Genomic DNA, 17244 nt, shown 5'->3' with positions numbered 1-17244 from the left:
GTGTAGTGGTTAAGGTTTTAATGTGTGTTTGAATTACATCAGCTTTAGTTCTTTTGGTTATGCTGATCCTCAAAGATGATAAAAATTACAAAAGCACTCAGAGATGAGTAAATCTTCTTTTAAAAATCAGCCCCAAAATCAAATCACTTGTTCGTCATCCCATTTTCTGACATTTCCTGGAAGTTTAATCAAGATCTGCCCATTACTTTTTGAACTATGCTGCCTAACTAAATGACAATCCCCAGCATATACATACATACCTTCCTGGCAGAGGTAAATCATCCTTGATATCTAAAATACAAATGTTCCACTACACAGTGAATGATTTTAATGGATTAATTATATGTCAATGATGTTGTATATGGACATTAAATTCTTATTTCACTTATTAAAGTTTGATTAAGCAAACTGTACCTTTGTGTTTTCCTCACTCACTGAAATATTTCCATTCAAATTTCCATCAACATTTTTAAGGGCAATGAGAGGCCTGTGATATGATGCTTACGCATATTAAAAGTGTCTTCTTCTGAATACGTCTGAAGCGTATTAAACAGGAAGGTTTTTGTTTCAAAATATTAAATTATTTTGGCTTATGTGAATATAATTTGTGTTTGTTGGTGTAAACATGCTTGATTCTGAGGAATAATATACACCAGCAACTGGCTTGTGCAAAATTATGAATGTTATGAAATTCCAATTCCATTCCATGAATTTTAATTAAAGTTGTAAACAAGAACTACAATTGAAATTCCAATTGATTACTTTGGTGTTTTTTCCAGAATCATGCTTTACAGTGTATCTTACATATTTTGACATAGTACTACTATTAGTCTAACGTACATATTACAGACAATTCTTCTGTGTGGAGTTTGCATGTTCTCCCCGTGACTGCGTGGGTTCTGTGAGAATGATATATTGTTAAGTGTTCTCCCTCATGGCCGTCCAGAACCGCATAGCCCTTGACCGCATCCTAGCCAAGGAAGAAGGTGTGTGTGTGCAATGTTTGGCGAACAATGCTGCACCTTCATTCCTAACACCTCCCCCGATGGCTCGGTCCGGAGGGCCTTAGAAGCCCTGCGAGCCCTGTCCAGAGGGCTTATTGAAGTATTCGGTGTCTCTTACCCCTTTAAAGATTGGCTCCACAACACCTTCGGCCGGTGGTCTGACCTAATTAAGTCTGCCCTGGTCTCCATTGGAGTTTTCTTAGCTATCATAGCTTCATGCGGATGCTTTATCGCCCCTTGTGCTAAGTCCCTGTGCGCCCGCATCATTGTTAGGGCTGTCAAAAGGTCAACCCCACCCTGTTTCTGGGCTTGCTATGTCGCTGAAGGGGGTCAAGCACAGTAGTGACATTCGAGGACTGTTAGTTTTCTTCCCTGAAAATGATGACATTGACGTTTACTCTATCCATCACTCAACCCCTTACATGTAACTATGGTTTGACAGCACCTACTTTAATGTAGGGCGGGCTTTAGAATTGTTGCTCTGATAGGTTAGATCTTCTGGGGAAGATCTGAAGGGGGATTGTGAGAATTAGATATTTTTAAGTGTTCTTTTTTAATCCGTAGTCATGTTTAAAGCAGCTGGTATTTTCCAATGTAGTGCGTCTTCTCGTGTTCTCCGTGCTTTTATCTTATGTCCGCAAGTAAACTCTTTGTTTTGTATAAGGGCTCCTGTTGGTTGGCTCACAGAGCTGTTTTGGCAAGTTGTTATCTGTTTTGAAGGCCTTAGCTGTGTGCCTTTCTGGGCGAGAGGGGCGGTTTTCGTTCTACATAAGCTGATTCTTCTTGTTTGGATTTAGACCTCTTCTTGCTGATGCTACTGTCGCATTGTAAGGGCTGGTCTCCTAAAGCTTCAGTAAAACTTGGTATTGTACCATTCTGTCTCTGGGGTCCTTCTTACTCAACATGTATGTCGTCCAATAGAACTTGGGATTGACCAGTGTGTTTTATTCCCTGAGGGGAAGACTGGTCGCACGCAACAGTTCCCTCTGGGTACTTTGGCTTCCTCCCACCTCCAAAGACATGCACCTGGGGATAGGTTGATTGGCAACAGTAAATTGGCCCCAGTGTGTGAATATGAGCGTAAATGTCTATCTGTGTTGGCCCTGCGATGAGCTGGCGACTTGTCCAGGGTGTACCCCGCCTTCCGCCCGAGTGCAGCTGGGACAGGCTCCAGCACGCCGCACGACCCCGAAAGGGACAAGCGGTAGAAAATGGATGGATGGAATTAAATTACAAGGATAGGCTCCACCTTACTTGACTCTAATAAAAATAAGCAGTATATAATTTGGAAGAATAAAATAATCTTCTATAAAGCAAATTAATTCCATTGAAATTCTAAATTTGGAATTTTGCAAAAGCCAAGCGGGCAAACAGACTAGTTAGTTTGGCGAAATGCTTGGCTGTACACAAACTCTGCAAACTTTTTAGTTGAAAACCACATTTGTATGTGGCACTGTGCAGAAAATAATTGGACACTGACAAGTTGAAAGACTTCAAAGAGATGTTGAGGTTTCCAAGTTCGTACCTCCTGCTGTTGCTGCTTACTGTTGTTCAAGTTGCTTTCCAGATCTTGCAGCAAATTGTACATTTGTTGGATCTCCACTTCAGTGTGAGTCACTCTCTGGACCATGTTCTGCAGCTCTACTACAGTCTCATCCGTTTGTTCCTGACAAAAATACAACTTGAAAATGAATATGACTCTTATTGAAAAGTCCAGTAGCTGTCAAACTACTATTCACTCACAATAGAGTTCTTGATGTTCTTGACATTTTCCCTCATTTTCTCCATTTGAGTCTTCAGCTCCTCTGGTGACTCAACAATCTGAGACTTTAGTTTGGCTACATCTTCCTTCGAGTTGGCAAGATCGATCTTCATCTGGGCCTACACACACACACACACACACACACACACACACACACACACACACACACACACACACACACACACACACACACACACACACACACACACACACACACACGCGCACACGCACACGCACACACACAATTGATGTGAACTTAGACTTTTGAATTAAGCTTAAACGGGATATTTTGTCTCATACCAGTTTTTGAGCTTTCTCTGCGATTTTGGTTTTCCTCTCTGCGACGCTCTCGTTTTTTGCATTCTAAAAGAAGATCAGAGATCATAAGCCTGAGCAGAGTTTATGGATCAATGTATTACCTACCACGTCCTGGTATTCATGCATTGTGGTGGTCTGCAGCTCAGAGAGGGCTGCTGCCAACTCATCAGCCTCAGCCTGCTGCTCAGGAGGGATGGTGCTGAACAATTGTACAATTTTAAGTTAATTTAAGGCAAAAAATGTCTGGATATGTGGCTGGTAAAGCACAAGACTGACACATTTGACACTTTATAGCAGGGATATCCAACTAAATTGTTTTGGGAGCCACATTTACAGAAAGTACAGTATATTACATTGTATATTCAGGAGAATCAGCATCCTCTGCAGTGGACATTTGATTTTGGTCTATTTATTTTGTCAGAGCTCTCTGCTGTTCTTTAACGACCGTCTGCATAAATATGACACTGTCACAAGATTTTTGAACAGTACTCCCAGTTGAATAGCCCGAATGATAAAAAAAGACCGGACCTAAAATGGTACCATGAGGAACACTACTAGTATACCAAAATACGTGACTGACTACATCTGAAGTAAACCAGCTACAGTTACCTTATTTTTCGGACCATACACGGCGCACTTAAAATTCTTTCATTTTGTCAAAAATCAACAGTGCGCCTAATGTACGGATTAATTCTGGTTGTGCTTACCGACCTCGAAGCAAATTAATTTTTTGGGTACAATGTGTAATAAGGGTGACCGGTAGATGGCAGTCACATATAAGAAATTTGTGTGGATTGCAGGTTGACTGACGCCTGTTCAATAAATGACACCAGCAAGCAAGCCCAGAAATTTTACGTTTTGGCGCTCAAAAATCTGTCAAAATGTTTTAGTTCAACTTTAAAAAGCTACGAAGCTGCACCGCTTGATGGATTGTCATCGGATTACGGCTACCAAAGTCAAGACATGCTGTGCTTCAACATACGGGTATTAGTATGGTGTGTGTATAAGGACCCCAAAATGGCACCTCTTAGGAGACATTACCTGATGTTTTGTTTTGCAATCTGCATAAATCTGGAAAATTTGCCCGCGTCCGCCATTGTAATTTGACGCCATAGTCAATAAGCTCCATCTTTTTTTCTATCCTCTTGTTGTGGGCCATTCATCCTCCGCTGTTGCCATTTCTAATATAAAGTAGCTTACAGTACGTTTTTTTTAATTTTTTGTAAGGGTCCCCACTTACGACAATTTAGCAAAAAAAAATGTCCGTAAAATATGCATTTTCTTCCATTTTTAGGTTTTGTCGGGACATCTGACGACGTTTTAAGACATCTCCTACAACTACAGCACCAGAATTGTGCTGCTGAAGCAATTCCGTTTTTTTAAATTTTTTGTAAGGTCCTTACGACATTTTAGCAAAAAAAAAAATTCCCAAAAATATGCATTTTCTTCCATTTTCGGGTTTTGTCGAGACTCCTGATGACGTTTTGAGACATCTCCTACAACTACAGCACCAGAATTGTGCTGCTGAAGCAAGTCAGTTTTTTAAATTTTTTTAGGACATTTTAGCAAAAAAATTTTTTTTCGTAAAATATGCATTTTCTTCCATTTTCGGGTTTTGTCGGGACTCCTGATGACGTTTTGAGACATCTCCTACAACTACAGCACCAGAATTGTGCTGCTAAAGCAAGTCCGTTTTTTTTTATTTTTTGTAAAGGGTTCCCTCCTTACGACATTTTAGCAAACATTTTTTTCCGTAAAATATGCATTTTCTTACATTTACGGGTTTTGTCGGGACTCCTGATGACGTTTTGAGACATCTCCTACAACTACAGCACCAGAATTGTGCTGCTGAAGCAAGTCCGTTTTTTAGAATTTTTTTTTGTGAAAAAGTTTTCCCAAAAAAAAGCATTTTCTGCAATTTTTAGGTTTTGTCGGGACTCCTGATGACGTTTTGAGACATCTCCTACAACTACAGCACCAGAATTATGCTACTGAAGCAAGTCCGGTTTTTTGAATTTTTTTGTATGGGTCCCCCCTTACATTTTAGCAAAAAAAATGTTCCGGAAAATATGCATTTTCTTACATTTACGGGTTTTGTCGGGACACCTGACGACGTTTTAAGACATCTCCTACAACTACAGCACCAGAATTGTGTTGCTGAAGCAATTCCGTTTTTTAAAATTTTTTTTGTAAGGTCCTTACGACATTTTAGCAAAAAAAAATGTTCCCAAAAATATGCATTTTCTTCCATTTTCGGGTTTTGTCGAGACTCCTGACGACGTTTTGAGACATCTCCTACAACTGCAGCACCAGAATTGTGCTGCTGAAGCAAGTCCGTTTTTTTGAATTTTTTTACGACATTTTAGCAAAAAATTTTTTTTTCTCCGTAAAATATGCATTTTCTTCCATTTTCGGGTTTTGTCGGGACTCCTGATGACGTTTTGAGACATCTCCTACAACTACAGTAGGCTTGTTTTGGAAGCGCTAAAAATTACCGGTACAACAAAGATGACGGGGAGAAGGCACTGTCGAAATGGAGTGTTTGTTAAGACACCACCAGAGTTTGCATGATCGTGATAACAAAAAAAAAACAGAGCAATTGCACTCAAGTTTGTTTTAAGTGAACCAAATGTGAACACAGCCAAAGCCACTTATGACAACAATCTGTAAGTTTGATGTTTTGCTGACATTATTAGCGTGTCTATGAATACTTACGTCAGTATCGCAATTTTTTTTTCTGCTTCTTGGTTTGCCTTAGCAGAAGCCTGCATCCTATCCAGGTCTGCCCTCTGTCGATAAACAAAGTAACTCAAGTAAGTTATTTGGAATATGAACTGAAGAAGCATATTGCTCAGACAGTCTTACAACAATTACTCCATGCTGAATACCTGGAAAATGTATTCATGACACAAATATTAGCACATACAACATATCTATACTTAAGTGGGAAAATGTATAGTGCATCTGGAAAGTATTCGCAGCATTTCACTTTTTCCACATTTTGTAATGTTACAGCTTTATTCCAAAATATAATTAATTGATTTTTGTACTGAAAATTGTACAGACAATACCCCAAAATGACAATATGATTTTTTTTATTTTTGCAAGTGTATTACAAATAAAAAAATAAAATAATTCACATGTACATAAGTATTCACAGCCTTTGTTCAATAATTTGTAGATGCACATTTGGCAGCAATTAATGCCTCAAGTATTTTTGAATATGATGCCACAAGCTTGGCACACCTGCTGTGTCTTTGGACAGTTTCACACATTCCTCTTTTTCAGCACTTTTCCATCAGGTTGGATGGGAAGCATTTGTTTTCATCTAGGATAACTCTGTACATTGCTGCATTAATCTTAGTCTAGTGTGACCAAGAACTAGATGGTCCCTCTGTCAGTGCTACAACATTCCTTTGTGGAGAGAGGGGAACCTTCCAGAAGGACAACCATCTCTGCAGCAATTCACCAATCAGGCCTGTATGGTAGAGTGGCCAGAAGGACGCCATTACTCAGTAAAAAGTTTGCCAAAATGCTCCTGAAAGACTCTCAGACCATGAGAAACAAAATAATCTGGTCTGATAAGACAAAGATTTTGTGTGAATGCCAGGCGTCATGTTTGGAGGCAACCAGGCACAATAACATCCCTACGGTGGAACATAGTGGTGGCAGCATCATGCTGTGGGGATGTCTTAACTGCAGGAATTGGGAGACTAGTGAGGATAGAGGGAAAGATGACTACAGCAATGTACAGAGACATCCTGGATGAAAATCAACACTTCTCATACAACCTGATGGAGCTTTTTTTTTTAACACTAGGAGTGCTTAAAAAGTCAATTCATATCCAAATCTCGATTTTTTTATTTATTCCGATTCTAAATTAATTAGTAATTTTCAAAAACAAAAAAATATTTTTTAATAATCAATTTTTTAAAGATAATTTTAGGCCTGTAAGCAAACATAAACCTAAATATTTTTGAAAATGTGCATATTTTTCTAATGTGTAGCATTGATTGACAGTCTAAAAGTAACAAAAATTCCTCCACTCATCATTTTAGCAATTTTATGCATTTTAATGAATAAAATCTACAAATCGCAAATCAAATTGTTATCGCAATTTTGGGCAGAAAAATTGCAATGAGGGTTTTTCTTGAAATCTTGCAGGCGTAGTTTCACCAATTCAAATTTAAGATCTTTTAAAGACCATACATACATATTTGGCTTGCTTTTCCTGCATCATGTTCATCCTCTCCTTTCGGAATTGCAGAAAGTTCATGATGGCACTTAAAACAATGAGTGTTTTCTGTTTCTCTGAAAAAGATGCACATACGCATTAAATATTAAATAGCAAGTGCAGAATTACAATATGTACAGAAATATACAGACCACAAAAATACAGCTTGACATACAATATGCTGTAGATGCTAGAAGAAACTTATATTTGTATTCTGATATACAATAAGGTGCAATGAACATTGGACGAATATACTGTAGATATTTGGAAAATTGGGGGGCTATATATAAGCACACTACAGAATAAAGATAATGATATACATGTAGCATATGATATACATATTACAGAGATGTATAGTATATACTTACTTGGTGCTAGAAGGTCATTCAGTGAAAAGTCATAGACGAAACACATGGGCAGAAATTGTCGCCTAAAAGAACCCAAAGGTATGCATCTATGATCTCTAATGCACATACTGTAGAACTGCAGTGAGATGATATTTTGCTTGTTGGAATGAGCAAACTATGACAAACACGTCATCATCACGTCATCTAATAATGTATAAAAACTTACATGCGCGTGTACACACTCATGACGGCAGTTGCCCCCTCTTGATATAAAGCAAACTGAATGTTTTCCACAAGTGGAACCTGTGGGAAAAAAAGATACACGTTCTAACCACATTTAGATATGCAAATTAAGAATAATTTATGAAAATAAATTACGGTAATATGAGCAGTGTATTGGATTCGAGTTTAATTCAAGGGCACATTTTTTTTGTCGTCCCATTCTAATGATGGTAACTGTAATGCTGGTAACGGTAATGTTGGTAATTGTAATGTTGGCAATTGTAATGTAGCTTACTTTAATGTTGGTAACTGTAATGTTAGTAATTGTCATGAAACTGATAAAAGTAATGTTGGTGACAATTATGTTGACAATTGTACTGTGGAATACTTTAATGTAGGTAACTGTAATGTTAGTAACTTTAATGTTGGTAACTGTAATGTTAGTAATTGTCATGAAACTGGTAAGAGTAATGTTGGTGACATTTATGTTGGATTGATATACTCGATATATCGCGGGTTTGTCTCTGTGCGATATAGAAAATTACTATATCGTGATATTCGAGTATACGTTCTCACACAGTTGCTTTTAGCTGCGGGCATTACACTGCAGGCTCTTCTCACTCTTTGTTGTCTCTCCTTCTCACAGAGAAGTATAACAAGCGCACCTTCTTAAATACGTCACATACGTATACGCCTTAGCGGAGCATAGAGGTAGCAGCATGGGTAACGTTAGCTGTGGTGCGAGTGGTAATACAAGAGAAAGAAGGTGCGAATCTGGTAACAAATCGTCTGGTGGTGGTTTGGCTTCAAGCAGGAATATGTCGAACAGACAACCGTAATTTGTCAAGTGTGGGACAAAAGTGTTGCTATAAAAAGTAGCATTACTGCTAATATGTAGCATCATTTGAAAAGTCACCCGCTAGACAATGAAGAGTGCTTCAAACTCCACATGTCAACATCTCCATTCGGTGCCACACCAACAAAATGCCGAGGCAACCATTTCCACATCAACACCGTATGAAAAAAATAGTCAACAACAGAAGGAGATAACGTCCGCAGGAACCTACCACATAGCGAAGGACAAACTATTTGATTTCCTATTATGCAGCTCATTTTTATTTGACAGTTATTGAAATATCTTGTGTGACATAGTGCACAGAAGTGCACTTTATTTGTTTTAAACTATTGTAGTGGCGTTCTGTACAAAAAGTGCACTTTAATTTAGTGTTGTTTTTTTAATATCTCAATATTTTTAGGCCATATCGCGATACACGATATATATCTGGATATTTTGCCTTAGCCTTGAATGAACACTAGATGCATATAATCACAGCAGTATGATGATTCTATGCGTCTACCATACATTAAAACATTCTTCTTCATACTGCATTAATATATGCTCATTTGAAACTTTCATGCAGAGAGGGAAATCACAACTGCCGGTAAGTCAATTTACCAAAACTGTATTTATTAAACAGTTATTAAGCAGTGGCACAAACATTCTTGTCATTTCCAAAACAGAAAGTTCAAGATTGTCAGAGACATTTTAAAACAAACTATTACTGCACTTTTGTGCATGATATCCCTAAGATGACATTTCAAAACAACACTAAATTAAAGTGCACTTTTTGTACAGAACGCCACTACAATAGTTTAAAACAAATAAAGCGCACTTTTGTGCATGATGACACACAAGATATTTCAATAAGTGTCACATAAAAATGAGCTGCATATCAAATAGTGTATGTCCTACGGTGTTGATGTGGAAATAGTTGCTTCGGCATTTAGTTGGTGTGGCACCGAACGAAGATGTTGACATGTAAAGACATATTCCCGCTTGAAGCCAAACCACCGTCAGACAATGGACCCTGTGCTGTTTTTCTTGGGAATTAATTATTCCTCCAATTGTTACCAGATTCGCACCTTCTTGTATTACCACTCAAACCACACCGTTAGCATCACAGCTAATGTGACCATGCCGCTACCTCTCTGCTCCGCGGGAGCGTATGACGTTGCTCACGTGACAGTATGTGACGTATGTAAGAAGGTGCGCTTGTTTTAAGTGTCTGTGAGAAGGAGAGACAGGAAAGAGTCAGGAACGCATGCAGTTTAACTCGAATATCACGATATAGTCATTTTCTATATCGCACAGAGACAAACCTGCGATATATCGAGTACCGGTATATCGCCCAGCCCTATATGTATGCATGCATGCATGCTTTGGAGCCCCTGCCTCGAAAGAAAATAATGTTTGCCTTGGTGCCCTTCCAACTTGCCATGGTGCTCTAAAATATGAGCCCTCCTTTAAGGCAACACTTGCCTTGACCTTAAAAAGTTAAAACTCGAGGCCTGGGACCTGAGTTTGAGCTATGCGGAAAGATGACTGTGAGCAATAAAGAGTTGATACTAGGGCTGCAACAACTAATCGATTAAATCGATTATAAAAATAGTTGGCGATTAATTTAGTCATCGATTCGTTGGATCTATGCTATGCGCATGCGCTGCGGCTACGTCTCACGAGGTGGCAGTAAGCCAGCCAATGATGTGTCATGTGCAGCTCACGTGACCACGCCGTCTCCTTTGCCTGGAAACGTTCGAAAAATGGCGGAGGAAAGCAGTACCGATACGATAGTTCAGCGGAGAAACATCTTGAGGTTATTGCTTCAATGGAGAAAAGTGTACGACCTAAGTCGTCAAAAGTGTGGGAACACTTTACTTTAAAGACTTCAAAGAAGACCGTTTCCTGCAAAATGTTCAGCATGGACCTTACATGGCACGGAAGTACAACATTGCTTCGGGGGAAACATGTTGGAGCCATGGATGAAGGGAAGTACTCACGGTACGTGACTTTTTAAGTTCATAGTCCGGGTACATTGATCCGTTGTGTCAGTCTTTGTGTGTTTTTAATATTTTGTTAACGAGGAGATGTGTTTTAAGGAAAGCGCAGCAACCACTGTTGTGTATTAACTTTCAGAGTGTTAGGAACTTTTTGGAGAGTGCGACGACTTCATTTTCTGTGTTGTTTTGAGTCGCAACAGGCATTCATGAGTTCACACGCAAGCTCTTTTTTGTGAGTAATGTTAAAGGGAAACTTCGGTTTTTTTCAACCTGGGCCCTGTTTTCATAATTTTTTCTGTATATGTGAGTGCTGGATAAAACCTTTTTTGAGGTCGCGCCAGTATTGAGCAGGGCAGGCAGCCTCCAGCCCAGCTAACGCTCGTACACAGGGCAACTGGCTCTCGTCAAAATTCGGCCTATAAACATGCATTTTTTTCACACTGACAGGCTCAGATAGTTACAATGAGTGTCCGACAACATACTAGAAAGGAGAAATTAACGTATGTCTCTACCTTTAGCTGGAGATCGCTGTGTGTTGTGAGCTGTGTCCAAATCTCACCACGCTACAAATCTCGTTCCGAAATCTCGCGATAACTCGCGACAAAACACCGGTGGAAAAACAGTTACCTGACTGAGGTGAAGAGAGATGACTGAAGTGATTTTCTGCCTCCACTATAAAACTAAACTAACAGTCTTCGGTAATCCAACAGAAAATCACTTCAGTCATCTCTCTTCACCTCAGTCAGGTAACTGTTTTTCCACCGGTGTTTTGTCGCGAGTTATCGCGAGATTTCGGAACGAGATTTGTAGCGTGGTGAGATTTGGACACAGCTCACAACACACAGCGATCTCCAGCTAAAGGTAGAGACATACGTTAATTTCTCCTTTCTAGTATGTTGTCGGACACTCATTGTAACTATCTGAGCCTGTCAGTGTGAAAAAAATGCATGTTTATAGGCCGAATTTTGACGAGAGCCAGTTGCCCTGTGTACGAGCGTTAGCTGGGCTGGAGGCTGCCTGCCCTGCTCAATACTGGCGCGACCTCAAAAAAGGTTTTATCCAGCACTCACATATACAGAAAAAATTATGAAAACAGGGCCCAGGTTGAAAAAAACCGAAGTTTCCCTTTAATGTTATGCCTTTGTTGCAACGCGGGGCTGATAATGTGTCTCCGGCAGATTTGACTCTGTTTTGAGAGAGAAAGCGCACGGTTACCAATTCCGAAATAAACGTAATGGACAGAAATATCTCAGGTTGGTTTCATAATGGATCAATGTAGCCGTGCCCGATAAAGCTATATAAATCCATTTAGATTTGAGTGACACTTTTGTATAACTAAATGTTATGAAGGTGCTGGAATATTTCATGCTATTATTCAGAGGCAGCCTGAAATGAATCCTTTATTATTCACAACAGAAACGTGTACAATATCTGATCCAGTTCTGATCTGATGAGTTACATTTCTGTGTTATTATTGGTGTATGCTGCACCCCCAATGTCCATTTATTTCATTTAGCTTTTTTTTTTTTATTGTGGTGGCGTATTTGCCTTTTACATCAGAAATGATTAATTAAATCAACTAGGCATGTATTAAGTTACATGTACTGTAAATAATGCTACTATGTACGTTCATTATATTGTTTCTCTCAATTCAGAAAGAAACAAGCCAGCATTAGCGACTTGGTACAAAGGAAGGTGTGCACACCACATGAAGCGGCTGCATTGACTGATGCTATCCTTGATATGTTGCTTACTGACATGAGGTCACTATCAATGGTGAAGGATGAAGGTTTTAGACAAATGATTCACATCCTCAACCCTGGTTACACTCTTCCCTCGAGGACCCATTTTACCAAAGTGATGGAGAGGAAGTACGAGCAGACATTCCAAGCAGTGTAGACTGACATAAAAGCCACCCATAGCAAAATTGCTCTCACTACTGATGTGTGGACAAGTGTAGCCACCTTAGCAATACATGCCATTACATTGGAGACCAATGGAAAATGAAGTCAATCTGCCTTACGACCATGCCACTAGAGGAAAGACATTCAGCATCCAACGTTGGTTGGAATAGGTAATAGCCAGCTTTGAAATTCCCCCAAGCAAAATTATTGCTATTGTGCACCATTGTCGTGGTGCACTTTATAAAAAAACAAAAAACATTTTTGTAACATTTGCCTTGTTTTATTTGGCAAATTGAAATAACATGTTGCCAGTATGCTGTTTTTTTCTTAATAAAATACTGGAAAGGATAGAAATGTAGTTTGTCTCTTTTATCCGATTATTAATCGATTAATCAAAGTAATAATTGACAGATTAATCGATTATCAAATTAGTTGTTAGTTGCAGCTCTAGTTGATACTGTATATTATTACAAGTTATTGTTCCTGCTTCGTCTACACACAAAAAAAACATAAGTCTTGATTAGATGGTTGACGTGCCTGTTTGAGCACAGATCCGAAACAAATTAAATTGATAAAAATTACACTGATTTGCCGAAATGTACGAGGAAGTTGCAAACTTCGGACAATGTTACGAGGCTGCGCATAATTCGCAGAGACTGGTTGAATTTATGTGAATTGCAAATTCTTGGAGAGACTGAGTAGGGTGGCGAGCAAGTGTAGTACCCAGTACTTACCATGGAGTGCCATTCAGGGCGGAAACGATACAACAGATGCAATACTCTCATGTAGAGCCTTTGAACCGCTTCTGGCTGAAAAAAAATAATTATTTGGCATTGAGTTATTTAGAAGTACATAATGTACGGTACAGGCCAAAAGTTTGACACATCTTCTCATTAATTGCGTTTTCTTTATTTTCATGAATATTTACATTGTAGATTGTCACTCAAGGCATCAAAACTATGAATGAACACATGTGGAATTACGTACTTAACAAAAAAAGGTGAAATAACTGAAAACATGTTTTATATTCTAGTTCCTTCAAAATAGCCACCCTTTGCTATGATTACTGCTTTGCACACTTTTGGCATTCTCTCGATGGGCTTAAAGAGGTAGTCACCTGAAATGGTTTTCACTTCACGTGTGTGCCTTATCAGGGCTGATTAGTGGAATTTATTGCTTTATCAATGGGGTTGGGACCATCAGTTGTGTTGTGACTGAGAAGGTGTGGTCAAACTTTTGGCCTGTACTGTATGTACAGTATACGTCAAAGTTGCTATAAAACAAAATGTGCTTTTAGTATTTAGCCTGATGTAGAAAATGTATTCAACATCACTCTGGGCAGCCTTGGACTAAATGATCATTTTAAAAGGGCACTGCAGTTTTGGGGGGAATTTTGCCTATTATTCACAATCCCTATGAAAGACAAGAAACACATATGTCTACTTTTTTAATGCATTCTAAATCATATAATACGACAATTACGAGGTGGCAAACAATGCAGATTACTCCAAATCGTACTTCCCATAAAGCTCTGTAAAAAAAAATCCTAAAAAATGGCAACAATACTGTATTTGAATTGTGTGACTTGAATACTAACCAAGCATTAGCAATATTGTTATTTTACGTGCTAACGCAGACAAACTATTTTTAGTGGCGCCGTGATCATAGAGAGGTAGCTTATGCTGCTATGTTGACATAGTAAACTGCTGCATCGCTTGAGTTGATAAAAGCTAAATCTAAATGCCTTTCACTTAGTAGAAGGCTGTTGCCATAAACCGAGAAATTGTTCAACTTTGACATTCAATTTATTCCCAAAGATGGCAAAAAAGGCACGAAAAAACATTTGTTTGCGTCCACCTTATTTTTTTAACCTGCATGAGGATTAGGATTAATTCTTCATCTAAACGGGAAGATATAAACATCCCATTAGTCGACATTTCAGTGAGAGCAGACATTGTACAGTACATGACTATTTTATTATGTCTGTAGTTTGTATTTCTTGTTTAGCACTTAGCATTACTATTGCATGATGCATAGTGTTTCACTAAAGCTGGATCTGTTTAGCACACAGCTTATTGTTGCTCATCCGTCTTGTAGTCAGGATCAAAAAGGTTCTTGATCATCATTTGTCTCAAAGTAGTAGTTGCTGTCTCTCATGAAGTCTGCCATGATTAGTAGTGTTGATGTTGTAGTAAATAGTGCATGCTGTAACGAGTCTGTGAAATGAATACGCCGCTGCATGCTTAAAATGAGCAAAATACGTAAATATTACATGTTATTATAATGTGTATGTATATAAAACGTTGATTGGAGGCTTTTGGATGTTTTTAGAACATGTTATAGGCAAAATAGAACAACAGCCTTTGGCTTCATTCAGCTGACTTTTGCTGGCATTTATTTTAGTTAAAATGAATAAAAAAAGAAAAACCATATGTGAGGCTGTCTTAAATTACAATTGTGAATGATAGGCAACATTCCAAAAAGTGCAGTTCCCTTGTAACAATGACAGAAGAACAGATATGGTCTTCTCGGTGCTTGTCAAAGAATCCATGAAGACTTCATTTGAGCTCTTAACAATTGTCACTTCTGAGATTTTAATAAAATTTGTAATATTCCTACTATTTTGTTAACATTTAACTAATGAAGTACACTTTAAACTACTTGTAAAACAAATTGGTTCCTTTGGACTTTTGCAGTCTTGTTACTCGTCATTTTCTCTAAAGCAGTGATTCTCAAACTGTGGTACGCCAAATAATCACTTCATTAAAGTACAGTGTTGACTTTTCCTATATTCAAACACAAACCTATATTCAAACTACGTGCAATGCAACTGTGGCCAAAATATTAAATATACTTGTTAAATAAAACCTCTGCCTTGTTTTTAATGAATATGTAGGCCTACTACGCTACTGCATTTTAATGTTGGTCATTAGGATGGTACTTGGACATGACAAGTTTTTACTTTTTATGAACAATTTCTAAAAGGTATTTAAATGTTTAAAATATTTCCTACGGCATCTTGTACAAATGACAGCATTTTATATTTTAACAGGCATGAGGATGATAAAGGGTCTTTGGAAAATGTTTACTGTAAGTTTGACAAGCCGTTCTCTAAAGCACATTAGCAGTAACAGAGTATATTAGTAACAATACATCATTTTTGTTTTAAATAGTGAAAGATTTAAGTGATGATGTTGTATTTCTTTGTGTTCATGTTTATGAGCAAAAAGACAAGAAGTTACCTTCGGAGAAGGAGTCAAGTCGGTCTTGTTCAAGTGTTTCGCTTCCTGACCAGTTAAGACCTCTAATCGGTAAAAGTTGATAATGTTGTCAACTGAGGAGATAGGGAAAGAGAGTTCCGTCATTTTATTTTCGTTCGTTCAGCACAAACACGAGAAAATGACCGACCGACAAAAAACAACGTTAACGCAAATACAAATCATAGGCGCCAAATCAACGTCCGGATGCCGTTGATAAGCCAGACTCTCATTGGTGGATGTTCTTCTTCTTCGTTTTGTTTATTCGGCAAACTGATTAATGGCGCATTAGCGCCCACCATTGAGAGGGAGTGTTTCTAAATAAAATAAAATTATCGCGTTGAAAAGCACATGATGCTTTTCAACGCGATAATAATAGGAACCAGTTGAGAAATTCAAATAGCGTGGAGTCATACTAGCAAACCTCACTACGCTCAATAACAAAGCCATGAAACGAATTACACCCGACACGCCTATTAGAATGACATATCCATCCATCCATTTCTACCGCTTGTCCCTTTCAGGATCGCGGGGAATGCTGGAGCCTATCACTTTATTATTTTTACTGCAAAGCGTGTATGAGTCGGATAATTCTTATGAAGTTACACTACTACCTACACTAAAAGGCAGAAAAAGCTCGCTTTAGCAAAAGCCCTAAATCGGTATGTTATTTTGTCTCATGATGGAATTTTTTATTTTTTTTTAATTATTTAACGTTGAGTGCCCCCGCCATAAAACAAAAAGAGAAAGAAGAAGAAGAATTTTATTTTGAAATATAAAACAATTAAGCTAAAAAAATGATATATATATATTTCAGTGTCTAAAAACAATAACTACATCCAAAACACAGTTTGTATTCAATTTGACAAAAAAAAAAAAAAAACCGGTCAGCAAAAACAAAAACAATAAATATTGACTTCCGGTTCTCGTATCAGAAATCTGTTTTTGGTCAGATTTCTGACACGAGAACCGGAAGTCAATATTTAAAGACAAGACCGCGGAGTGTTGTTTCCTACTTCCGTTGTCGGATTTCCCGTTTCTGCGGACTGATAATGTTCATTGTTGTTATATGAAATAGAAACTTGAAAATCAAACGTTTCATGGGTGTCTATTGCTTGAATTTCTTTTTTTTTAATGCAAAAAATAGAATTGAAAACAACGAAAAATATGTTTATTTTTTCACTGTCAAAAAGCAATGAATACAGCTAACACACGGGTTGACTTTTAATTTATATTTTTTATCAGAATTTTTTTTAAATAAAAATCAATGAACCGGAATTTAGTTTTTTAAAGCCAAGACCGGCACTTTTTATAATATAAAATATATTATATCGACCCAATATCATCTGTTACGACAT

At 38.0% G+C, this 17244-nt stretch overlaps 1 protein-coding gene across 1 annotated transcript in view; it reads right to left on the bottom strand.

Moving 5' to 3' along the window:
* The window catches only part of nuf2 (UF2 component of NDC80 kinetochore complex), a 20767-nt gene extending 4648 nt beyond the window's left edge, over window positions 1–16119 (bottom strand). Inside the window, exons 1-10 of the mRNA XM_062038338.1 lie at window positions 15872–16119; window positions 13364–13438; window positions 7892–7968; window positions 7687–7748; window positions 7298–7395; window positions 5800–5873; window positions 3190–3283; window positions 3067–3129; window positions 2748–2885; window positions 2530–2670 (exon numbers count right to left, since the gene is read on the bottom strand). Of these exons, the coding sequence (XP_061894322.1) occupies window positions 2530–2670; window positions 2748–2885; window positions 3067–3129; window positions 3190–3283; window positions 5800–5873; window positions 7298–7395; window positions 7687–7748; window positions 7892–7968; window positions 13364–13438; window positions 15872–15994 (945 nt within the window). The 5' untranslated portion in view covers window positions 15995–16119. The remainder of the gene's footprint in view (window positions 1–2529; window positions 2671–2747; window positions 2886–3066; window positions 3130–3189; window positions 3284–5799; window positions 5874–7297; window positions 7396–7686; window positions 7749–7891; window positions 7969–13363; window positions 13439–15871) is intronic.
* Window positions 16120–17244: the final 1125 nt, after the last annotated feature.

Source organism: Entelurus aequoreus, linkage group LG26 (genome assembly GCF_033978785.1).
Source record: "Entelurus aequoreus isolate RoL-2023_Sb linkage group LG26, RoL_Eaeq_v1.1, whole genome shotgun sequence".
Taxonomy (NCBI): domain Eukaryota; kingdom Metazoa; phylum Chordata; class Actinopteri; order Syngnathiformes; family Syngnathidae; genus Entelurus; species Entelurus aequoreus.
Note: the sequence above shows the minus strand (reverse complement) of the source record. Positions and strands in the feature narration are given on the sequence as shown.